The sequence below is a fragment of the Drepanopeziza brunnea genome (assembly GCF_022702325.1).
Source record: "Drepanopeziza brunnea f. sp. 'multigermtubi' strain 214-2 chromosome Unknown ctg2, whole genome shotgun sequence".
In the NCBI taxonomy this organism is placed as follows: Eukaryota; Fungi; Ascomycota; class Leotiomycetes; order Helotiales; family Drepanopezizaceae; genus Drepanopeziza; species Drepanopeziza brunnea.
The window spans coordinates 3303617-3327476 of NW_027094065.1; the positions used below are offsets into that span (position 1 = coordinate 3303617).

At 51.1% G+C, this 23860-nt stretch overlaps 9 protein-coding genes across 9 annotated transcripts; 7 read left to right on the plus strand and 2 right to left on the minus strand.

Annotated features, from left to right (window-relative positions):
• Window positions 1–473: 473 nt before the first annotated feature.
• Window positions 474–1520, plus strand: L3040_002031 (uncharacterized protein; the record flags this gene model as incomplete). The annotated part of the gene is made up of 1 exon (XM_007289405.2): window positions 474–1520. One exon carries the CDS (start codon window positions 474–476, stop codon window positions 1518–1520), a length of 1047 nt encoding a protein of 348 aa, XP_007289467.2.
• A 543-nt stretch (window positions 1521–2063) lies between these two features.
• Window positions 2064–2441, minus strand: L3040_002032 (uncharacterized protein; the record flags this gene model as incomplete). The annotated part of the gene is made up of 1 exon (XM_007289404.2): window positions 2064–2441. The coding sequence occupies one exon, from the start codon at window positions 2439–2441 to the stop codon at window positions 2064–2066; it is 378 nt and encodes a 125-aa protein (XP_007289466.2).
• A 1337-nt stretch (window positions 2442–3778) lies between these two features.
• Window positions 3779–5375, minus strand: L3040_002033 (uncharacterized protein; the record flags this gene model as incomplete). Its single annotated transcript, XM_007289403.2, has 2 exons — window positions 3779–3811; window positions 3870–5375. The coding sequence occupies 2 exons, from the start codon at window positions 5373–5375 to the stop codon at window positions 3779–3781; spliced, it is 1539 nt and encodes a 512-aa protein (XP_007289465.2).
• Window positions 5376–6554: 1179 nt separating this feature from the next.
• On the plus strand, window positions 6555–7833 carry L3040_002034 (uncharacterized protein; the record flags this gene model as incomplete). Its single annotated transcript, XM_066156984.1, has 2 exons — window positions 6555–6626; window positions 6685–7833. 2 exons carry the CDS (start codon window positions 6555–6557, stop codon window positions 7831–7833), a joined length of 1221 nt encoding a protein of 406 aa, XP_066012984.1.
• A 419-nt stretch (window positions 7834–8252) lies between these two features.
• Window positions 8253–9829, plus strand: L3040_002035 (uncharacterized protein; the record flags this gene model as incomplete). The annotated part of the gene is made up of 2 exons (XM_007289401.1): window positions 8253–8638; window positions 8701–9829. The coding sequence occupies 2 exons, from the start codon at window positions 8253–8255 to the stop codon at window positions 9827–9829; spliced, it is 1515 nt and encodes a 504-aa protein (XP_007289463.1).
• A 926-nt stretch (window positions 9830–10755) lies between these two features.
• On the plus strand, window positions 10756–11913 carry L3040_002036 (uncharacterized protein; the record flags this gene model as incomplete). The annotated part of the gene is made up of 4 exons (XM_007289400.2): window positions 10756–10825; window positions 10891–10906; window positions 11086–11309; window positions 11378–11913. 4 exons carry the CDS (start codon window positions 10756–10758, stop codon window positions 11911–11913), a joined length of 846 nt encoding a protein of 281 aa, XP_007289462.1.
• Window positions 11914–15468: 3555 nt separating this feature from the next.
• On the plus strand, window positions 15469–16488 carry L3040_002037 (uncharacterized protein; the record flags this gene model as incomplete). Its single annotated transcript, XM_007289399.1, has 2 exons — window positions 15469–15605; window positions 15660–16488. The coding sequence occupies 2 exons, from the start codon at window positions 15469–15471 to the stop codon at window positions 16486–16488; spliced, it is 966 nt and encodes a 321-aa protein (XP_007289461.1).
• A 2665-nt stretch (window positions 16489–19153) lies between these two features.
• Window positions 19154–19915, plus strand: L3040_002038 (uncharacterized protein; the record flags this gene model as incomplete). Its single annotated transcript, XM_066156985.1, has 4 exons — window positions 19154–19172; window positions 19279–19451; window positions 19688–19723; window positions 19886–19915. 4 exons carry the CDS (start codon window positions 19154–19156, stop codon window positions 19913–19915), a joined length of 258 nt encoding a protein of 85 aa, XP_066012985.1.
• A 31-nt stretch (window positions 19916–19946) lies between these two features.
• L3040_002039 (uncharacterized protein) lies at window positions 19947–21981 on the plus strand (the record flags this gene model as incomplete). Its single annotated transcript, XM_007289398.2, has 4 exons — window positions 19947–19950; window positions 20529–20783; window positions 20831–21297; window positions 21346–21981. The coding sequence occupies 4 exons, from the start codon at window positions 19947–19949 to the stop codon at window positions 21979–21981; spliced, it is 1362 nt and encodes a 453-aa protein (XP_007289460.2).
• Window positions 21982–23860: the final 1879 nt, after the last annotated feature.

Sequence of the window (23860 nt, forward strand, 5' to 3'; positions counted from 1 at the left end):
AATTAAGGTTTGAGGCAGATAGATGATCGAGCACCCTTTGGCTGCAGCGAAAAAGACGGGGAAATGATGCAGATCATCACTGAAGTACCTATCCGCACCTCTCCCGATTCGTCGGTTGGATATGCTGATCGAGGCATGGCATCGGATGAAGGCGAAGCGACATGAAGCCGTTAGGCTAATATTGACTAGAGCCGTGCTAGGAGGAGCATCTCGAACCAAAATGCGAAAATTTTAATACAGTCAAAATACCGTATACGCATCAATTCTCACGTCCGGCTTCCTTGCGGCTCGGATATAATCTGGCGCCAAGTACGATGCCCAGACGCGAGAGAGAAGCTTATCACGAAGTAGCTCCGAGCTGGAGCTTTGTCCACCTCTTGGATCAACGACACTACGGACGGACATAAACAACAGTCAGCTTCACATTTACCACCAGCGGCTTCCAAACTTCCCCACCGACACTGCCTACTATCATGGCTAGGTTTACCACACTCTTATTCCTGTGCGCCACTCCCCTCCTCCACGCGTCCGTCCTCCCCGCGCAAAACCTCCTCGTCCCCGCCTCGCCATCAAACCACCCCTCCACATCTATACCCACATCCACACCCAACGACGACACCCCCCTCCCTCTAATAATCTGGCACGGCCTGGGCGACAACTACGCAGCCTCCGGCCTCGCCGACGTCGCCGCCCTCGCCGAAGCCGTCCACCCAGGAACAACCACCTACATAATCCGGCTCGGCGACGACGCCAGCGCCGACCGCAGCGCGACCTTCTTCGGCAACCTAACGCAACAGCTGTCCGCGGTCTGCGCCACCCTGGCGGCGCACCCGGTCCTGTCCGTGGCGCCGGCCGTCGACGCGCTCGGCTTCTCGCAGGGCGGCCAGTTCCTGCGCGGCTACGTCGAGCGCTGCAACGTGCCCCCCGTGCGCAGCCTGGTCACCTTCGGCAGCCAGCACAACGGCATCGCCGAGTTCCAGGCCTGCGCCCCCGGGGACTGGCTGTGTCGCGGCGCGGAGGGCCTGCTGCGCTCGAATACCTGGTCGCCGCTGGTGCAGGGCCGGCTGGTCCCCGCGCAGTACTTCCGCGATCCGCGCCGGATGGAGGAGTACCTCGAGTTCAGCAACTTCTTGGCGGATGTCAATAACGAGCGGGCGGTGAAGAATCAGACGTATAAGGAGAACCTGAGCGGGCTGGAGCGGTTCACGATGGTGCTGTTCGAGGAGGACGAGACGGTTATTCCGAAGGAGAGCGGCTGGTTCGCTGAGGTTAATGGGACGGAGGTGACGCCACTTCGGGAGAGGGAGATGTACAAGGAGGATTGGATTGGGCTGAAGGCTTTGGATCAGAAGGGGGCGCTGAAATTCGAGGTCACGAAAGGAGGACACATGCAGCTTAGTTCGAAGGTGTTGAGAAAGACTTTCGAGGCAAACTATGGGCCGCTTGGGAGGCAGTTCGATGCCGAGGAGGTGGGTGGTGAGGATGAGGATGAGGAGAGCTCTTGGCAGCTGGAACTGTAATTATGAAGAGAAAAGTATTTTGATGATGCTGTACTGTATTAGGGCAGGGCGCTTGGGCTTGGGGTGACGATGGATTTGAATCGAGCTTGGGCGGAAGCTCCCGCCGATGGTTTTGACAGTGGTCCAGGTCGGATGCACCAGCAGAACTGGGCAAGTTGTAATGTGACTGCTCTCAAACCTCGGAAAACGAGACACATGGACAATCGTTACCGTTCATTGCTGTATAGGAAACCACGTTTCAGCTGCATGTCTGCATGCACCGCCGCAAATACCGCGCCTAATAACTCCCGCCTCCCCGTCCAGGTCCTAATCCTGAGGCCAAAGCCCAGTCATAATGCATCAGTCATAACGCACCCGTCACCGCAAAACAATTTTTCGTCTCGCACTACCCCCTCCAAAGTCCCCATCATCCATCCCACCCCTTCAACCCACCCACAACCCCCCGATTCCATCTCCCATCTCCCACCTCCCATCTCCCTCCTCCGCTGCGCTCCAAGCTCAAACCTTCCTACTCCCCGCGCGCCCCCTCGGTAAAGCCACTGGCTATCCCCCCATCCCGTCCCCCTCCTTCTCGATTCGGCCCTCCTCTATCTCGCCCAGCTCGACGTACGCGCTGCGCTTGAACTCCTCCCGGTTCCAGCTCTGCACGCGCGCGAAGCTCGGCTTCCACGTCTCCATCGGGCTGGGCAGGGCCTGGCCCTGGGAGTTGCGGCGGCCGTCCTCGGGCGGCGGCGCTGCTGCTGTCTTTGCCTCTGTCTTGGGGAGATTCGAGGTTGAGTCTGAGTTTGAGGGGAGAGGGGAGGTTGTGGAGATTGTGTTGGTGGTTGAGGCTGAGTGTTCGGAGGTGGATGTGGATGTCGATGGTGGTGGGGTGATGGCGGGTTGCTGTGCGGTGATATTTGGGCTCGGGTTAGCAGCCATTTTGCTGTTGTTATTGTTGTTGTTGGTTGTAGGTATGATGGCTGTAGGTATGATGGATGGATGGATGGATGGATGAATCTGCTCTCGATTAATAGATGAACCTCGTTCGCGATATTCGGGCGACTGGAATGGGCAAGTACGGAGGTAAAAAGCAGCCCGGTGAAGGTCAGCCCACCATTCCATCACGTCACGGTACCCATGTCCGCATCCGGCAGTCACCACCCAACCAAACCCGTGGTCGCAGGCTGGAACGATCCAATCCCCCTATACCACCACATTCATCAAGCCCAGCCGGTCGCACGCTTGACTTCACCCACGTACGCCCCCAAGACTAAGCATGAACATCAGGAGATCCGCCTCTATCCATCTGTTCTTTATCTATCTATTTATCTGAGCCGCCCAGCAAAAAAAGCAAGCAGCGGTAATCTAACCCTTGCAGCCAACCCAACCAAACCCAAGCACAGCCAAGCGATCAATCAGGTGGGGAGAAAAACGAAGAAAGAGAAAAAGAAAAGGGATCCGCAGCCCCTGTGTCGCATGTCACGTGACCTATTTAAGCGAGCTTTTTGTTTGGATTTAAAGTTGAAGTACGATCTTGGTTTCGTTGCGGGGGAAGGGGCGCCGGAGGGATTGCAAGCTTCATCCAGGCAACACACGCCTCCCCGTCGATTAATTAGTACGTAAAATGATCGGTCTATTTGCATGTCAACTCTGGTACATGAAAGAAATGCGTGTGCGGCATAGAAAAAATTGATGGGTGGCGGAGGCCTTGGAGTCAGGGCGCAAGTGCGGGGAAGCTGGTCGGTGTGGCATGGTGAACAGTTAGTTGGTGTTGGTGTTGGTCGCTCACGCGAGGCCATCTGCTTGCTTCCTCTCGATCGTCATGACCGCGCAAAATGCAGATCACGCTGCGCTTGAAGCATTTAATTCAACGCTTGGTATTTTTTTGCATCATCTCTAGATACAAACGGCAGCCACAGTAGCCACGCCATTCTTCACCCCTTTCCCTCCAAGCAAGCAACACTCCTAGCAACACCCCTAGCAAAACCACCCCCATCCGTTCGTCTGTCCACGAGTAGTAACAACATCCAAATTGAAAATTCGGATGTGTCCAGGAAGCTCAACAGTGCATTGGTTGATATCCATCTGAGTCTGACGCACAAATCAAGTAGGAAAAAAAAGGAGAAAGGAAAAGAGAACTTCAACATCATACGCCGCGCTATGCAATGGGTATGAAAGGGACATGACTATGAACAACAGAAGAGGTATAGAGTTGGGTCGTGTCGCGGCCGGGTACAAGATCTTCGGATCGACGCGGACGGAGGATCACGAGTGATCTAAGGTGTCTTGGGTTTCTTCCAGTAGTATTGCTAGAGATGATGTCAGTAAAAGCAATTCCTGCGGTGCTTGTGTAGGGGATAGACATACCTTGTGCTGCTTTCGGCAGTTTCGCAGACTAGGCTTTCTCAACCCATCAACTACAGCGGCCCGTCTCTGCTCATCACTGTCCTCGTCGGGGATGTAGTAGTACTCACTCTCCAGTGGTTTGCCAGCGGCATCCTTTCCCTCACGCTGGATCTCGCCGATGCAAGCAGTCGCGCTCAGCATCTTGCGCAGGTCACTCTTGCTAAGGCCGCTATTCTCGGAGTGCGGGGAGCTGGCACCTTTCAAATCAGCTGGGAGGTTGTTCAAGATGACTGAAAGTGGCGTGGATGAGAGGCGGGAGAAGGCAAGTTGGTTGACGACGTGGTTGACGACTGGGAGAGCTTCGGCTTCGTTGGTGGATTCGGAGCTGGAGCGAGCGTTGGGGGAAGAGGAAGATACACCACGACCGCGAGCTTGTTCTGGAGAGCCAGCGGCGGTGAATGATGCCATACGTGCGGAGATGTCTGCACCGTGGGGACCGAAGGAGTGGATGGCTGGGTCGTTCTCCTCGTCAGGGTCATTTTCAGGGTCATTGAGTTCATCACTCAATTGACTCTCGACAGCGAAGGAGGTAGCAGCCTGGGTTGACACGAAAGACTCTCCTCCCACAATTTCTGCTTGCTCTTCTGGAGACGGTGCATCTTCGAACACTTTAACCACAGGCTCTACTGGATCCGAAGAAAAGAGATCTGCTAGGCGAGTTGCCGAGGGACGGGCCGGGCCTGCGGGAGTCGGGGAAACTGGAGATTGGACACGCTGACGACGACCACGCAAAGGGCTGGAGTCAATCAGCTGGCCACGAGCACTGACAGCAGGAGCACGAGTGCGAGTGCGAGCAGAATCATCATCCGATGACGAATCTGCCTGAGCTCCCAGGGTAATGGTGCGATCACTTCCTGGCCAGGCAAGCAATACACGACTATCCTGCACATCCAGCATCATATCTGTGAACTCGGCCTCGGAGCAGAACGTATCACCCTTCGACAGCTCATAAGTCTGACCCCGGCAGTGTATCTTTAGACCGTTCCATCCCGTGCACTTTATCTCCACCTTGTTGGGCTCCAGGGGAACGGTTGCAGCGACGAATCGAGCCTTGACGTGGACTCGGGAGATCAATCGATTGGCGGACAATTGATAGTCTGACGAGTTGCTCGATCTACCCAAGCGCAGGTATTCTCCATTCTCGGGCAGCATAATTGAAGTAACAGCTCTCAGAGGAGCACGTTCAGAGACCACAGACTGGGTGCGTTGCAAGCCAGGTGCGGCCTGGACTTGGGGAGGTGAAGAGGAGAGGATACCAGTTGTGGAAGTTGGGATTGGCGTAGGGTATTTGGCGTAAACGTGTTCGCCTTCTGAGGATGGAGATCGAGCCTGTCTCTTGGATGGTCGAGGGAATCCCGGCGACGAACTCGAGAACATCGCGACCGGTTCGAAGGCCGGCAGCAAAGACGGAGCTGGACGCTTGGTACCAGCTTTTGCTTTCGCTGGGAGACTTGGGTGAGTATTCATCTTGCTTGAGGAGGAATCCTTCAGAGCAGACATTGACCAGAAATGGCTGCGAGGAGAAGACTTCTCGACGTGATATCAAGCACGCGACGCGTTCTGAGAAGGGACTCTGATTTTGAGGGAATTGGGGGTGTAAGGAGTTTATGATCGGGGACGATGACCGAAATCACCAAGACGAGAATTGTTGCATGAGAGGAAGAGATGAGGAGGAGGAGATGATTGCTCGCGGTCGAAAGAGTGGCCGGTCTGGGGAAGATGAAGTGGTGGAGAAACGCGAGGAAAGACTAGCGTCATCACGAGCCGACTGCCGCGACGAGGCGAGAAACCGCTTATAGTTATTCATGAACCGTGATATGCATCTCACACAGGAACCGCTGCAGCACCACGAATTTCGCGAGAACAAATTCGCTGAATTTCATAGACAATCTTCAAAGCCGTATCTATCTTTCAGAACTCGAATCGCTTCAAAATATTGTAATTTGATTTTACAATCGCACTCCGCGCACCGCATCTTCTACTCAAGTCCCAGCCCCCATCGCGCGTACGGACGGAGTACACGCTTTTTGCAGTACGCGCCGATGAGACAAATCGGGTCTCGCACATTGGCATTGATCCTGTGGCCGGCTCGGACTCGATTTTTTCACACAAGCGGCCCACAGCAGGCACAGCACAGCACAGCACAGATCAGAATTTTTCTAAGCCGGGCCTCTTGCAGTATGCACCCTCTTATTAATTGCTCAAGAATTTTTTGAGGAGAAGGCTGAAGCTGGTGATAGGCGGTGTAATCAAGCGTAGGAACAATACCAATCAATCGTCTATCTCAGGGCTGATACTAGTATCACGACATAAAGGGTTAATCAATACGTATTAAATTTATGTACTTCTGTGTCCAAAAAAGAAACTAAAATTTGCAGCTCTTGGTTAACAAGACATATGCACTCTTCCCTTTCAAATTTCTCATGATCAAAGGAATCAATCAATCAGTTCAGCCTCGTGCAAGCGGGGTGCAGCATGTCGCTCAAAGGAGCTTAGTCTCAGCGTCGGGCCCTCTAAGTGCCGATGTTTAAAAAAAATAAAATTTCAGTGGGATAGATACAGCTTCACTTCTGCTCCATCGCCTGTCTACCCTTCATCTTCCATCTTCCCCAACAGAAAGAAATCTCCCGATCCAGATCACACACAATGGCTGGCACAGCTACAGCGCTCACCACCAAGGTGGAAAGCGGATCTCCTTATCAGCTCGATGTAGCACAGGCAAGCGCCCGAAAAAATATTGGAAATGAAAAGCGCAGCGATCCTAACACTTGCGCAGGTACTGAAAGCTTCCAATGCGCTCCTGAATCACATCAAGACCTCCGAAAAGGCAGCAGCGATGGCCTCCGGCAAGCAGAGTCTGCTCCAAGACGACGAAGAGGAGGACGAGGCCACAGAATCCACTCCCATCTGGCTCCAGCTCACCACCAAGAAGCACATCATCGACCAGAAGAAGTTCAAGCCCATCAAGATCGCCCTACCCCACGCCCTCAACACCTCATCCACAAAAACCATCTGCCTCATAACCGCCGACCCGCAACGCACCTACAAGGACCTGATCGCCTCGGATGCATTCCCCTCTGAGCTGGCCACGCGCATCACCCGCGTCGTCGGCGTGCAGAAGCTGAAGAAAAAATGGAATCAGTACGAATCCCAGCGCAAGCTCTTCGCCGAGCATGACATCTTCCTAGCTGATGACCGCGTCATTACTCAATTGCCAAAATTGTTGGGCAAAACTTTTTACAAGAGCCAGTCGAAGCGGCCTATTCCAGTCTCCATCATGGAGCCGGCTCCAAAGACCAACGGGAAGCGCATTGCGAAGGCTAAGGAGGAGGCGAAGGAGAAGACTGGTGGACGGGGGGCAGCAAATGCCAAGGCTGTTGCCAATGAGATTACGAAAGCGATTGCTTCCGCTGTCGTTAATTTGACGCCTTCAACAAATACCGCTGTTAGAGTTGGGTATGCGCACTGGGATGCAGAGAAGCTGGCTGCAAACGTAGGAGCGGTGAGCTTGGCGCTGATTGAGAAGTATGTTCCAAAGAAGTGGAGAGGTGTGAGATCATTGCATATCAAAGGTCCTGAGACTGCAGCTCTACCGATCTGGTTGGCGGATGAGTTATGGGTGGACGAGAAGGATGTTCTGACCGAGGAAGATGCGCAGAAGATTGCGCAGGCGAACATTGGAAAGAAGCGCAAATCCAAGGTTCTTGAGGGCGTCGAGATGGAGAACAGCGACCAAGTGAAGGATGCCAAGAAAGTCAAGAAGCAAAAGTTGATCGAAAGCAACGATGATAATCTGGACAAGGAGATCGCTGCTAGAAAGGAGAAGCTGAAGAAGCAGAAGGCGGATGCGGCTAAGGATGTGGTTGCAGACGAAGTTCCTAGGTCTTCAAAGAGAGCGAAGAAGGGCAAGCCTGTCACTGCTTAATCTCACTCTGTAAGGTTTGGGTATGCATTGCTATGGCGTCCTGGGAGTGTGTTCGGACTGGGAGGGGGGGGTTATTGGTGTTATGTGGTTGTCAGATAATGGCGATTTGTAGAAAATGAATATCCGATTAGGGCGGATTAAATGTGAATGGCATTCGCACATCAACTTTCCTGCAGGATTGAAAGCTATAAGAGATGAAATCATCTTCAGTTCGAATCATATTTATTGCAAGTATCCAGGGTGCCTTTCTCTGCTGGATTTCCTCATCATCAAAAAAGAAGTCATGCTTTTAGTTACTGCTGGCAGAACCGGGCGGTGAGAATCAACCTAGCCTACCTTTACCTCCCATAAGCTTCGTAAAGTGGACGGACAACTTGAGTGGATTCGTCACAAAACTTAACCAATTACAAACAGCCAAGATGGATACCATCACTCCGGAGCTAGGCTCGAAACTCTCATCACTATACTCCCGTTACTATCAGACGCCGTCGACCCTCGGCAGCCGCGGTGACGAAAATTTCCCAGATCTCGACTTCCAGCAATACCAGCTCTGGCAGTACGGCCCGTACTCTGGTCCACGGGTGGTCATCAGGATCGAGAAGAGGAGAAGAAAAATGGCGCCTGCTGTGGTTCCCGAATCGAGGATAGGACCGCACCCGAGCTATATCCATGTTGCGCAAGTATTTATGTTTCAGCAGCAGCTGAATGGGATGATGATGGCGCTGGGGACGAATCCGACGAGAGAGGATACATTCAGGTTACAGGGCGTGCAGTGGATCAACGATGTTAGGACTGCGTTGCAGCTGTATGTCCCCTCATCATATTGAATATGCGGCTTCACGAGAGGAAGACGCTGACTGCCAACAGACCCATCAGAACTTTCTGCACGGCGTCGCATTATTATCATCGCTTCAGGATGCAGCATAAAGATAACGAGTATCAGTTTCACGACGCTGCGGCGGCGGCGCTGCTCACGGCCTGCAAAATTGAGGATACGCTTAAGAAATCGAGGGAAATATTATGCGCAGCGCATAATCTTACGAAAAGTCCTGCAGAGTATCTCAGCCCAGACGACAGCACTTTCGAGGCTTCGTCGAGGATTGTAATTGGCCTCGAACGACTCATGCTCGAGTCGTCAGGCTTCGACTTCCGGGTTAGGTATCCGCATAAACATATCATCAAGCTGGGGAAAGAGGCGGGCATTGAGAAAGATGTCTCGAGGGTGGCTTACAATATGATGCTAGACTTGTACCGGACATTTGCGCCCTTGAAGCAGTCCTGCTCGACTATGGCTTTTGCTTGCATTGAACTTTCTACCTTATTACTAGAGAAGCAGCAATCTGCCATTCGGGGCGAACGATCACCCAAATACCGCAAATGGGGGACTACACGGACGGAGATTATCGAGACGATTCTGGATCTGCTGGATCTGTACACGCATTTCCCCAAATTCAACATTGTTGGCGCAGATCACAATGTTGATAAGTTCTTCCGGCTGCGGATTACCATCAACAAGGAGATGGAAGAGTCGTCCCTGAAGCGGTACACCGAGCACCAAGAGATCCGCCGCATCAACGGCGTAAAACCCAATGTTAAGACTCCAAAGACCCCAGCTACGCCCGCTAGCCCCGCGGACACGCGTGTCAATGGGATGGATGTTGCGTCGCCCGTGACACTGAGTCCGCGGTCTTCTGGGTCTGCGAGAAGGGGCACTGGAGCGAGGGGACAGGAAGGCACAGTCAGGTTCATGTTGGACTCGGATCAGGCGAAGCGGGAGAAGGATGTTACGGCGGAGTACTTCAAGACAGAGTACGAGGAGTATGAGGTTGAGATTGAAGAGCCGATCAAGGCCAAAGTGGACGAGAGGGAGAGGCCGCGACATGATGGTCCTAGGCATGGGTTTGGGAGGGGCGGGGGCGGTTATGATAGGGGACGAGGGGGGTTCGATCGTGGAGGGGGAGGGTACAATCATCATAAGAGGGTAAGGAAGTATTAGGAGTTAGATGGGCCAAGACGGAAGATACCACAGTGCTAGATAATAATCCATGTAACGTTCTTCGGGACTCGACTCTCGGCTCTGAACGGGCGTCATTGGGCCGTTGTTCTGTGTACAACCTTCCTTTATTCTTCAAGGGTAAAACGACACCATTGATATACCGGTACCTACCTCTCAGCTGTATGGACGAGCTGATTGATGTGCGAATGAGAAGATCCCTGAGGCTAAGGAGCATGTGCACTGATGGATCCGACCCTGGATCCCGACGATCATCCTTTTAGGCCTTCCGGCCTTTTCGATCCAAGCTTGTTCGTGCGGGCTCTTGTCGAGCTGAAAGAAAAGCCACAGGGCGATGACGATGTGGATGATGTGGCTTTTCCATGTCGGATAGAATGGGCGAGAAGCTTGGGAAGGGATGATATAGATACTAATAGAGAACAGGATGATATCTAATTATTTTAGGGATAGGTAGGTAGTTAGTTACTTTAGTTGCGTGATTGAAGAGCAGATTGTAAGGTAACGACTGATCAATTGCATAAAATATCTTCTGTGCGTATAGTGAGTAATATCTACCGGTATGTAGTATAAATAGTAATATAAATAGTAACGTGACTTGACGTGCCCTGACGTGCCCTGACGTTACTTAACCCTGCGCAGGTTAAGCAAGGATCTGCTAGCTAGCCTACCTACCTACCTACCTACCTTACCAACCCTACCAACCCGACCAACCCCGAACCAACTTCTGTTCTCTGCGCACCAAACCAAACCACACCACTTCCACCACATCACATCACATCACCACAACCTCCCTCTCCCTCCTCCCTCCTCCCTTCTTCCTCCAGATCGCCACCTCTCCCGACATCCTCCCCGACCGCGACTCAAACTCCGAATTACTCCGCATCTGTTCGTCTGCACTAACATCAACAATGGCTCCTCCACCTTCTGCCTCGCTGCCGCTGCAGCAGAGACTGCTCCAACTTGCGCAGACCCTCCAGTGTAAGCCACCAACTGTCTCGGACTGCTGCCGACTGGATTGCTTACGCTGACACTCTTCTCTCCAGTTGGGTGGTTCGTCGGGTACGTTGCTTTCTTAGTTGTCAAAAGCTTTCGAGCTCTGTGTCTCTCTGCCTCGAGCTGGACTCGGAGCTGAGGTATACGTTGGTGTCCAAGCTCCGAGCCCAGCGGGAAGCAGACATACATATATATATATCTGGGAACAAGGGAGCGCGCATAGCAGCTAACACGTTTATAAACAGACACGTCAGTCTGCTGTTCTGCATCGTGAGATACGGATTCTCTTACATTAGCTTCAACTACTACTCACGATGGGGCCGATTCTCCTACCGCACCGCCTTCGTCTCGGCTGCTGTGACATATGGTATCGTGGTCTACAAGGCATTCCGTGCTCGCTCCAGAGCTGGTTCCAAGCCCCAAGGCAGCGCTCTTTCCCTTGCTGCTGACGAGAACGTCCAATACTTGGGTAAGCCTTCATTTATCACTCATTTGAAGATATTCTGTGAATACCTCAAATCCCTAACGTGTCAACAGCAATGGCCCTCGTCTGGCTCTTCTCCCCCCAATACCCGCTTGCCATGCTCCCATTCGGCATCTACTCCATCTTCCACTTCGCAACCTACACCCGCACCAACCTGATCCCCACCATTCAGCCCTCCGCACCCTCCGCTGCTGGCGACAAGACTCCCGCAAAGCCCAACGCCACCGCCGATACCATCGGAAAGTTCGTGAAGGAGTACTATGACGCCTCCATGGGTTTAGTCGCCGTTCTTGAGATCCTTCTCTGGGGCCGCTTACTCCTCTCCGCCATCACCTTCGCCAAGGGCTCGTGGATCTTAATCGCCATATACACTGCTTTCCTCCGCGCACGCTTCGCTCAAAGCTCGTTTGTCCAGGCCCAGTTCAAGCAGCTGGAGGCCAGGATTGATAGCCTGGTCGGTGCGCAGTCAACTCCTCCCGCGGCAAGACAGGTGTGGGACACGGTCAAGGGTGGCGCGAGAACCTTTCATGACGCTACTGATGTTAGCAAGTACATTGGCGCAGCGCCTGCTGCCAAGAAGGCTTCTTAAACGCTTTTTCCACCAACGATCAGCTGGAACTCTGGATTGGCAATATTCTGGGTCTGCATATATGGCGAAGCACATGCCACTGTCAACTCAGTTGCCTCTATCGTACAGTACAGAGTGGGTGAGGGAATGGATATGGATTGATTGATGACTGGGAAAAGCGTGCTCTTTCGAGATTTGGAAGTGGGGATGGGGATATGGTATGGATGGCATCAGCCCTGGTTCCTTTTCTCTCTCCTCTACTCTTCGAGTAATGCACATTTCTGGTGGGATGTGGGTGGATGAGAATGGGCCGTGTAGAAGCGAATCGGGGACGTGGATGTATTCGTAGTTGGCTGCCTGTAGCAGCTTTCCTTTTTTTACACTTGGCACCAACGATTTTCTGTTGCTGCGTCTTGTATGTTTTCTTTTTCCGATGCAATGCGATGCGATGAGTTACGTGGTCAGGTGCCTGCATACATCAATGAAAGGAAGCGATTGGTTAATCACTACCGCCGTACAACGGTACAACGGACGTGTCCCGCGATTCATATCCCAAGAGCTGTGCGCGTAAACATATATACTCATATATAGCTTTCAAGGCAGCTGGGTATGAAAAGTTGTATAGCACCTGCGTTCCTCGTCCCGCCCTATCGATTCGAAAGATTTGGTGCTTTCCCGCCTTCGCAACTTTCATCGCACCCATCTATGGGATTCCCCTCTCCTTACTCTCTCCCCCTATTCTCTCTATCCAAGCAGGGCTCTTCGTTTGCTCCTGGCCGGTAGAACTTGACTTTTCTCTACGGCATGGAAGTCTTCGGGCCCAAGAGGAGAGAGGGAGAGAGATTTGTTGTTGTTGTATTTATTAACGTCGGGCGGGTATCCAAAACGCAATGCTTGGACTCTAGGACCTTCCTTGGCTCCTAGGCTGAGTGGTTGGCGTGTATATATCTCAGTGTGTGTGTGGTGTCTCTGGTCCTCTCTCTCATGATTTTCTGCATGATTATTTATTTCACTTGTAGAATATCTTTATAAATCTGCCCTGAGAAAGAATGGCATTTGTGGGAATTTAACGTAAATTTGTGTGGTTGGTGTTGTTGGATTTTGATCTGAGAGGTAGCCAATCTTAGAGCATAGGTCGGAACTCTGGGAGGGAAGGGGGCCATCCAAAAAGTAGCCGAGCGTTGAGAACTGAAAGATAGCTAGCTAGCTTGCGTGCTCTAGCTGCCTTGGGCTACCGATTGACGTAGATGGGATACGGTACACTCACTGAGTCGCCTTGGGCAGAGATTAATACTAAAGATATCTGATCCCGGAAAGACGATACTTCAACTTGACTCTGACGGACTGTGGTTTGGTCGGGGTTTAGGCAGAGGAATCCAATACAGTCTGCAATCGAAAACAGAATCCGCTCTCATCACGGCATCGGAACGAGGTCTCGATGAAGGTCTGGATTGTCTTCGAGGAAAAGAAGAGGTTCTGATTTACAAAGTCTGAGATGTGCTGGGACTTGAAGATGAGCGAGACTCTGACTACATACACCCCCAGCTAGTCTGGGTAGCGCCTTCCAAAGCTGCGTGGGCGAGCCCCAGCCTTGGCATTTCATTGTCCCCTCACACATTTTGCTTCCTCCCACACAAACAACTTCGGGTGACCAGAAATCCTACGAGATTTGAGGAGCTTGAAATCGTCGTCTTCTAACATGGCTGCAGAACTCGGGGAGGCAGATGATGGCTATCAATTTATGGAAAGGTATTTGATTTTCCCTATTATCTGCGCACACAAGAGCCTACCATTGGGATGACAGACTTCTCACCTCTGGCATGATCCCGATAAGGTTTCCGACCTTTGGTTATGATACCACCATCATCCGATTCCCCTGAAGTACTTGCCTGTTCAACCTCAAACATCTTCCGAGATGCTTGTCTGAGAACTAATACTCGCGAGTTCACCTTTGATACTCTGATCGGAGATATGCACGACCCAGTAAAGAACTTAAGGTTGCTACGAAGGCTCAAGGAAACTTGGGATTTACGCCGAATGGCTCTTTACTTCTTCTCTTCCTCGGCAATTTCACGTATCTTACGTGCACCTTTGGTTATTTGGCCATCTTCTAGGTGCACCACGGCTACAAAACGCTGTAATGAAGGCCCTTATGGACCGCCTTTCAGAAAGCTCGCCAGACTTTGAGCAGGATGCGGGAGCTAATCAGACTACTTCGGGTTTGATCAACATACTACGGCAACAAGCAAACTGTTCTCCTGGCCGTTCGAAGGACCTCAATAGGTGGAAGGGAAACATGGCTGGGGATGATAAGTTGAATGACCTATGCTTGTTCGACTGTGGCGCCTGGGTCGAATTTGATGATGCAGAATGATGCAGACATCCGGAGCATTCTATCAGACGGCGGTGAACTGGCCATTCAGCTCTACCAAAGAATCCTGCTCAGGGCAACGAAAGATATTGTTGGAGCCCCTTGGAATGAGCTGAACCGTGAAAAGTATTTCATCAAGAATACTATGATCGAAGCAGCAACACCTGTGCTGTGAAGCGCAAGGCGGTGGTGGAGTTGGCTGGGGAAGACAAGAAGCTCAGAAAAGCCGGTCCAACTTGAGAGTTGTCACGGCTCTGCAGAGTTGCGGAAGTTATATTTAGGGGACTGAGTTTGAGGGCACTCGGGCTACGCTGATGGACACTAGAAATTTCGAGCCCTCAATTTCATCTGCATAGCTCACCCCAATCTGCTTCATACCGAGATCATTTCTGCAGTGCGTAGAAGCACTCGCCACTTATCATACATTCTCCAACATCATCACCACTCCTTCCGTGATTCCTCTGCTTTCAAGTGGATATGTTCCTCTCCCAAGTTCTGTCAAAACGATTATACTGATCTAAGGTTAGTCGTTACGTATGCTGTACTGCGATTGAGATTTATATTTTCTCCTGACCCAGTCTTTTGGTTATACGCAGTCTTTCTGAGAGAAGCCAATTGAAAATCATCAATCGTCGAGCTTCAGACAGAGTCGGTCCGGGGGACTCAGGGCATATCCCAGCAAAAACCACGACATGGCTGCATACACGATGATATCACAGACTTCAAACCGAGGGACATTCAAGACGCAAGAAGCCTAGTCACGTGTACTAGTGAGCCAATGTGACCGAGTCAACCTCTCTCTTCTTTATCAAGATATGCGCAACCTAGATAAAATATATATATATATATATATATGAAGAGAGAAGTGAGATTATACGAGTATTCTTGCATTGCTATCCAGGGACGCATGGGTGCAGGTGTCACGCGCGGTAGGATGAGCTGAAGTGTGCCTTCCGTTTCTGTTGGTGACCACTGGGCCAGTGACCACCTTGCTCGCACTCGCAAACTTCGTGCACCTGCGAAATTCCTCTCTCCCACTTTATTCCTATAACCAACACCATAAAGTCGTCCATACTTCAAGTCCCGAGGCACTCTAGAGCCTCATTAGGACATTTGGACGCAGAGACGTGTCTGCTTCTTCTGCATCACTTCACCTCACACCTCACCTCCAGATCAACTCGCAGTCCAAGCAGAGCCCCGCAGTCATGGCAGGTAACGAGATTGGGTTCCGTACTTATTCCAATGGCAAGGAGGTTGAGCGGACGCCGAGCGAGCCAAGTCTCGAGGAAGATCTGGCAAACTTTCCGTACAAGACAAAAGAAGAAGTGAAGTATGCCAGAGGGTGGGTGATACATTGTGTCATAGCTTGGGTTTCTGTCATCTCACACTTTCTCAGGCTTTGGGCATCGGGTATGCTGGAGATCAACAATGAAGACGACGACAATATTCACTCACGAGTTTTCGTCCCGAAAGCTTTGACCTGCTCTGTCTTCCGTCGGGTCCAGGAGCTGGTACCTGCCTATAGATCCTGGCCTGTCATCGACTGGAGTGACATCGTGGAACCTGAGCTTGGTCTGGAGCCTGGTTACGGGTTCGATCTCTGGGGCGACATCGATAGGGCCACAAAGTTCTTATACTCTGGTAAGGTCCGTCGCGATAATCACCTAAGAAACAATTACATGGGCGAGGAAACTGGAGCTGGCTACATCCGCGACTGGTGCATGGGCGCAGCTCTAGGAAGTCCCAAGTACCAGAACATTGCCATGAGTTATATGATGGAGCGAGATACCCTGGGTGAGATTGACCTTGCACAAGACTACGAAGTGAAACATGAAATCTTCGCTATTCTTGCGGATGAGGATCTTGATGCGATCTCTTCACTTCGTGAGGTTGGTTTCCGGTGCATGGAAAATGCAGCGTTCGAACCGCACAAGCTTCTTTCGTATATGTTGGACAAGCTGGTCTGGGAGGCTGCCCACGGTGGTTACTCTTGGTTGAAATATGTCTATCGAGGAGGATGCCTGGCAAATGTCGTCGCTCGAGCTCAGGTCGACGCTCTGAAGAATCCTGCTGCGAGATTCGCTCCGTGGCACATCTCTAACCAGCACAGGTACTTGCTGAGCGAGGTACCAGATAGGGACACCATCAAGACGGAGAAGAAGCGGCCCAAGCGTGTCAATACTGAAGGTAGCGCAAGCTCCATCAAGAAGCAGAGAGTTGCATGAGGCAATATTTTTCGCTTGTAGCGAGAGGTCAGTGAGATGATCACAATCTCCGAGGGTACAATATAAGGTCGTTGCTAATACCTTACAGCCTTGTGCGAGAATTTGTTTGCTTGGAGGGGGTTAGCTATTTCTTTCAAAGGGGTGGGAATATTCTTTCTGATCACTGAGCTAGGTTGCGATTGAAACCGTGAGAAAGAGACATGGTATTATTTGCGGGGAGTGATGAAATAGTAGCATGAATAGTTGCCACACATGCATCTGAGATAGCAAACCGAAGATGCATTCTGTTTGCTATTCCCCACGTAGCAAGCCCCATGGCACACTGCATCTCAAGGATTTTCTCACAGAGCCTTGACAACATCAGTTATAAACTCACAAGACTGTGACGCATTCCCTCGACGTCGGGTACCTCATCCATCCAAACCCCCAAATTTCTCTCTCATCCAAGGACCACTCCGCCCGCGGAGCTCAGCCGTCGCAGTGATTCCCAGACAACGCTCTCCGAACAGGGAAAGGGCACCCGCGGGACAGCCGGCTCGCGCTCGATCGATCGATCGATCGAGCGCGCACACGAAGAGAAGACCAGCCGTGGAACCCCCACTCCCAGGCCCTCCCTCCGGAAGACCTCCAGAGGAGGAGGAGGAGGAGGCGTCCGAACTTCCGATCGTCCTAGGGCCTTGTGCGACGCGGGAAGGAACCGGTCGCCGCGTCAGGCTGCTGGGTACCGGGAGGTAAGCAATGCGATTACCTCTTCCGGGCTTGGCGATTGGTGATGTCTGCGCCTGGGGTCTTGCGCTGGGTTGGAAATTTGAGCAGAGCGTGGAGAGAGACAGATTGGTTTTCTTTCTTGGGTGGGTTTGAGGCTCTCGGCTGTCTGAGGGTGGAAGGTTCGTTTGGACTTTACTTGGGGGGGGCTCTGAGGTGGAGGTGGGAGGACAGTGTTGTTTGCGAGCGAGGGGGGTGCGAGAGTTGTGAGGGAGGGGGGGGGGCTGTTGGTATGCATAGTATGTATGTATGTTTGTATGATTTGGAGGGTGGGGGTTCTCGAGATCTCAAGGTCAGATAGATGTACGATTGTTGAAGGCTGGAAGATGGATGTTTTGTGGGGTATATTTTGATTGTGGAGTTGAAAAGGTAAAATAGTCTTCTGGGTCGCTCGTTATCTATGGGTCGTAGGACATCTCTGACCTGTACCGGTCTTATATGGAGAGCAAACCATGCGCCGTCCCCATTTGCAATAGCATATATGTTCAAACACCAAGTATTCTCACTCCTCATGAAGAAATGTAACGTGTGTGATCCGCATTCGAGAATTAGATTGGATGCCATCCGGAAGCAGCATCGACCTTGATTCCCCAGATATCAAGCCATGTGTGCGCCAAAGACGCAAGCTTAACAGTGCCGATCAGGATTGATCATGCGATAATCTGACTCGTTTTGGAGATGACGGGCAAAGTAGTCTTCGTAGATGATGTCCGACAATCTTCATATGTTTTTGCACTGGGCCATTTCCACCAGCCACAGGATCCCCAAGCTCCGAGTAGGGTATGAAACTCAAGGCATATGTGATGCGCAACTCCTCCAAGGCGGGCAGCATCTTGATGACCTTCATGATCATATGACTTGCAATAACGTCGTATGTTCAGGTTTTGACCTCTTACATGTACTCGTCAAGCATTTCGTCAGCTGCGAGATAACGCAGCTTGGATGCCTCTATAGACTGAGGGGAGGCGAAGAAGTTGACAAGCCGAGGCTGAAAATCGCAATAGGAATTAAGCGTGTCCACGGCGAAGTTGACGACGGTACGCATTTCATGTGGAAAGCTACAATATAATATTTAAAAAAAAAAAAAAAAAAAAAAAAAAAAAAAAAAAAAAAAAAAAAGGGAAGTCAAAGACCGATGATAGCAGCACGAGAGAGCTGGCAGACTCGCAAGGCGCGTGGGTCGATACACGGGAAAAGAAGCCACGGGTATCCGAATACTGAATTTCAATATCACACGGCTCGACGGTCAGCCTCCCTATGATGACTCGGATAGAATCTCTTAGCCGCCATGGGTAAGCAGACTTCGTTTGATAGCTAGTTCTGCGGCGCCAAAGGCAGGTGTGGAAGTAATGTTAAAGAAATTCAGAATGAGTGTCTGTGGCATTCTCTGCTGGTGGTTGTCGGGCTTTGGACATTCCTGTATTAAAGGTCGGTAGAGTCCCAGGTGTCTCTTACTCGCTAGCGAGATATGTGGTTTGGATCTGACGGCTGGCTGGCTGCCTTGACAAGATCTTTCTTTTTGAGGTCCGAAAGGCTAAGTGAGCATTACTGACAAAGAGAATCCTGTGATGCCTGGTCTCAGACGAGGAGAGCCTCTCTTTCGCTGCAATCTCACAAGACCGTGCTGTACTATGCTACATTGTGTGCTGCGCCGTTGATCAAGTCGGATCATCGTTGGCAAAAGCGACGGAGCAGAAGCAGCACTCATGTATCAATAGCATTAGATCTCTTAGGATACTATCTGTCATCTGGGCTGTTGACTCTGGATTCTTGAATTTTGATTTCTCCCGTCGTCGTCGTTGTCGTCGTCGTCGTTGATGCGATACAGATAGCCAGGATGTGAAAGTCCGTACCGAGATGTCGATGCAAAGCAGAGGTGGGACGGTCGCCCCACATATCCATGGCCAAGCCCAGACTAAGTACTTTGGGGGAGTGGAGCACTGGAGTACAGTCAACGCATATCTATCACGTGAGAACACTAAGCTACAACCGTCACTAGCTCGATTAACCCCTTTTTCCCTGTAGGAGTTCAGCGGATTCCAATTTTCGTGCCGACCGCGACCTGCCTTGTGCAACCTCATCTCACTTCTTCATCTCACCTCCCATCCGTCGCCGACGAGGATACATTGTACGACTGTGAATACTCTTCTCGTCAGTCCCTCCCGATTACAATCGCGACCTCGATTATTACACCCGTGGTACGTTCTATTCCTTGCCCGCGCTCAAACAACACCTGGGCAATTTGAAATGACAGCTTCGGCATCCTTGCTTTGCTTTGCCTCGCCCTGTCAACACGGCCCCAAACCCCTTTTACTTTCCAATTCTCAAACATCTCGTCACGTCTTCCTCATCAATACTTCGACTGACTGCGATTGCGCCGTTAGCAGATCGACTTCTCTTAAGATACCCTCATCCCTACTCGAACGACCACTAGTCTGGAAGGACCGATAGAAGAGGTCGATTTCATTTGGTACGTTCAGATCGTATTCGTGCATCGCGCGCTACTTTTCCTTTATCAAGATGAGAGATGTCTGCAAAAACTGTGAATCCAGAGCTTGTCATCTTTATCCATCTCTGATTCCTGCCACGCGCTCAAGTCTCAGAGAGCTAACTATGAACCTTTTTCGTCCAGAATCCCACCTCGCACTTTCCCCGACGATAAATACAGTCGATCCTTCTACTTGTGTATCACAATGGGTATGTATTTCATTTCTTTTCCGAGGAGCGGGTCTTCGCCAGTCAGCATCGAGTTGGAACATCTACGAAAACACCTCGACGGACTTCAATACCTGGCCCCTGGATCGGCATCGAGCTTGGATTCAGCGTGCAATCTCACTCAAAGGAGGCTTGCATGCTCTCAATTACGACACCGGCCATCTGTATATCTTTCGCAAGCGGATTGAGAAAGGGATGGAAAGCGTTGGTTAGATATATCAGCATCATGGCGTCCGCTCTCACCAGTCTCTTCCACCAGTCACGCATTCCTCAATCCGAGAGTTCCGCGAAGACCAGCGTAATGTCCACCACGAGATATGAGAACATGGCGTACATGGCCGACCCTCGAGCCTACCAGAGTGGTCTACAGAAACCACAGCCACGATTGACTCCAATCGTACCTTACTATCGCAGCATGCTCGATATCGATACACCAACCCTGGATCCAGTGTCATTGCTGCCCGACGAATCCATGGAGGACTGGGTTGCTGAAAAGCTCAGTCAGACAGAACGGAAACATAGGACAGAGAGTTGGGCTGACATTTTGTGCTACTACACAGCTGCTAACGGCGCTGCCCCAGTGGCACCGACAAGAGCCTCTCCAGCGCCTAATCTCCATAGCAAGCCTTCTTCGCCACTCGAGATACCACAAACCGTCAGCTCCAGCGATCCCAAGATAGCTGCTCAACAAGCCAGCGATATGCGCAATATTGTGCGACGAAAGTTAACCGGATACGTTGGATTTGCAAATTTGCCCAACCAATGGCACCGCAAGAGTGTCCGAAAGGGATTCAACTTCAATGTTATGGTTGTTGGTACGTTATAACTTCCATTCTCCCTGGTCTCCAACTTACAGCCCCAGGTGAATCCGGGCTCGGAAAGTCTACCCTGGTGAACACCCTGTTCAACACCTCCCTATACCCACCGCGCGAGCGCAAAGGACCTAGTCTCGACATAATCCCAAAGACCGTCTCCATCCAGTCAATCAGTGCTGATATCGAGGAGAATGGCGTTCGCTTACGTTTGACTGTTGTTGATACCCCGGGTTTTGGTGATTTCGTTAACAACGATGAGTCCTGGCGCCCGATTGTGGATAACATCGAGCAACGCTTCGATGCATACTTAGATGCTGAGAACAAGGTCAACCGCATGAACATCGTTGATAACAGAGTCCACGCATGCGTGTACTTCATCCAGCCAACCGGCCATGCGTTGAAGCCATTGGACATCGAGGTTATGCGCAGACTGCATACCAAGGTCAACTTGATCCCAGTAATTGCAAAGGCAGATACTATGACTGATGAGGAGATCATGGCATTCAAGTCCAGAGTAAGCTCTATCTGGTCATCTTTGTGACAATTGTACTGACTCTTGCAGATCCTCGCAGACATCAAGCACCACGACATTCAAATCTTCGAGGGTCCCCGGTACGAGCTCGATGACGAGGAGACGATTGCCGAGAACAACGAGATTATGTCCAAGGTCCCCTTCGCAGTCGTCGGTGCCAACTCCGAGATTACCAGCGATGATGGGCGCAAGGTCCGGGGGCGCAAATACCCATGGGGAATTATCGAAGTCGACAACGAGGAGCACTGCGATTTTGTCAAGCTTCGCCAAATGCTCATCCGAACCCACATGGAGGAGCTGAAAGAGCACACTAACAACGCTCTGTACGAGAACTACAGATCCGAGAAGCTCACCTCCATGGGTGTCGCACAAGACCCGAGCGTCTTCAAGGAGGTCAACCCGGCTGTCAAGCAAGAGGAGGAGCGCACGCTCCACGAGCAGAAGCTCGCTAAGATGGAAGCCGAGATGAAGATGGTGTTCCAGCAGAAGGTCGCCGAAAAGGAGAGCAAACTGACGCAGAGCGAGGAAGAGCTGTACGCCCGTCATCGCGAGATGAAGGAGCAACTCGAGCGTCAAAGACTGGAACTTGAGGAGAAGAAGGCAAGAATCGAGAGTGGGCGACCCATAGAAGAGAAGGGCAAGAGGAAGGGATTCTCTCTCCGCTAGGCCTGCCGCCAAGCTCGCGTCTGTGATGGACGTACCTCTATTACGATGATATCGACATGGCAAATAGACGCTACCCTACTTTCACTTCTTGTTGTCCCTTTAATCATTCATCCTAATTACTTGCGCGATAAACGACGAGGCATGGGAAGCGAGGAGCAATGGGGAACGGGCATTATTCCGGGGCTTCTGCGAGGCCTAATTTTGTCCTATGTTGCAATTGGCAAAGCCAGGTTTGGAGCGCACGAGGGGCTTGCTTTCCCTGGCAGGTTGATTATTGCAAGCGGAAGCACGGAAAAGGCAAAAGCTGCACCTGGCGGGGGTGAGAAGAAATGATGGCAAGATTGGCTCTGAAGTTGTTTTCTCTTTCTTCTTTGCGACAAGATTCAGTCCCGTCTCGCGGCCCCGTTCTTCCAGATCAATCTGTGTATTTATTATGATGGCTTGAGATTTGCTCTCCTTTGGCTTGTTTCCTTTTTGCGCTGCTGGTTTATGAATGAAAAAGGGATTTTTCTCACTGGCGCATCATTCGCTCGAATGTGATGGTGACAGCTTTCCTTGTCCCTGCAGCTACGCCAGTCAAGCCTCGAATGGGCGCCCCATGTACTTCATGATTCGTCCCGACACTCCGTACCTTCAGCCGCTGTACCTGAAGTTTTTCTTCACGCGCACAGCACCTGCCAGCTTTCGACTCTCCTCTCAACATGTCTGCTACTGCCATGTTACTACCCCAGCTTCGGTACTCGACACCCAGGTGGATCCAAGCAAGATGGAAGAGAGCGTCACGTGCCATTGCAGCACGCCTATTATCTCCACACAGCATTGCGGTTTTTTCTTCCTCCTCCTTATCTTTTGTTTAAAGGGTAACTTTGTCTCTATTATAACTGCTGCGTGCTCCTCTCGGCATTACTCGCTCTCCTCGTCTTATTCTTAGCCAGTTGGCTGCTGTCTGTCCAAGGCCGCGTTGTATTCGGTAGTCAACGGAGGCGTTTGTGAAGTTGCTATTTGCAATGACTGGAGCCAGATTGACAGATAGATAGATTGTTTCTCTCGCTCCTGTATCGTGAGTGGATGAGTGAGCGTGTGCGTTGTTTCTTGTTGCGGAATTTTTTTGTGTAGGATTTGTTGTTGTTGTTGTTGTTGTTGTATTTATTTACGTCGGGCGGGTAGCAGGCGAAGCCTGCCGCCCTGGGACCTCCCATAGGGTACGGCGACGTGCTAAGCTAAGGAGTTACATACAAGAAGGCCCAAGAAAGCAATTCAAAGTGTTGTAGCGAAGGCTACTATCGTATGCGCCCTTCTCTTACAGATAAGATGGATCATATAAAAAGAAACCTTTCATCAAGGGAAAACCATAAAAAAGAGAGTCAAGCATATACAAACTGCTATAGCTAGCCAAAAGCGAGCTATTCACGTCGCGGAGCGACAAAAATCAAGGCCGGACCGAGGTCAGCCGAGTACGAAAGAAAAGGTGAATACGAAAGCCTAAACTTTAAAAGAAAACTTAATATAATACACCAGTGCTAAAGAGAATTCCCCCGAGAGCGCACTACGCTATCTTAAAGTCCTAGTCCCGTGACGCGGTTGATCTAACGAGCCTTTACAGCTTGAGTAAAGCGGAGCGTACCTCGTTCTCCTTACCGAAGCAATATCAGTTGGCTAGAATAGCACTTTTATCGGGTGTAGTGCTTAAAGTAGAACTCCGTAGTAGTCAAGAAGGCTTGAAAATCGGCCGGATTGTTAAAAAGACCCTTAAGGAAATCGTAAGCTTCCGAGATCGTGCTCGAAAGGGTCCGCGGTCGGGTCTTGTAAGGCCAAGAGAAGAAGCGTCGTTGCGTGAATCGGCAAAAGGCTATATGCAAAAAGGACTTGCGTTTGCCGC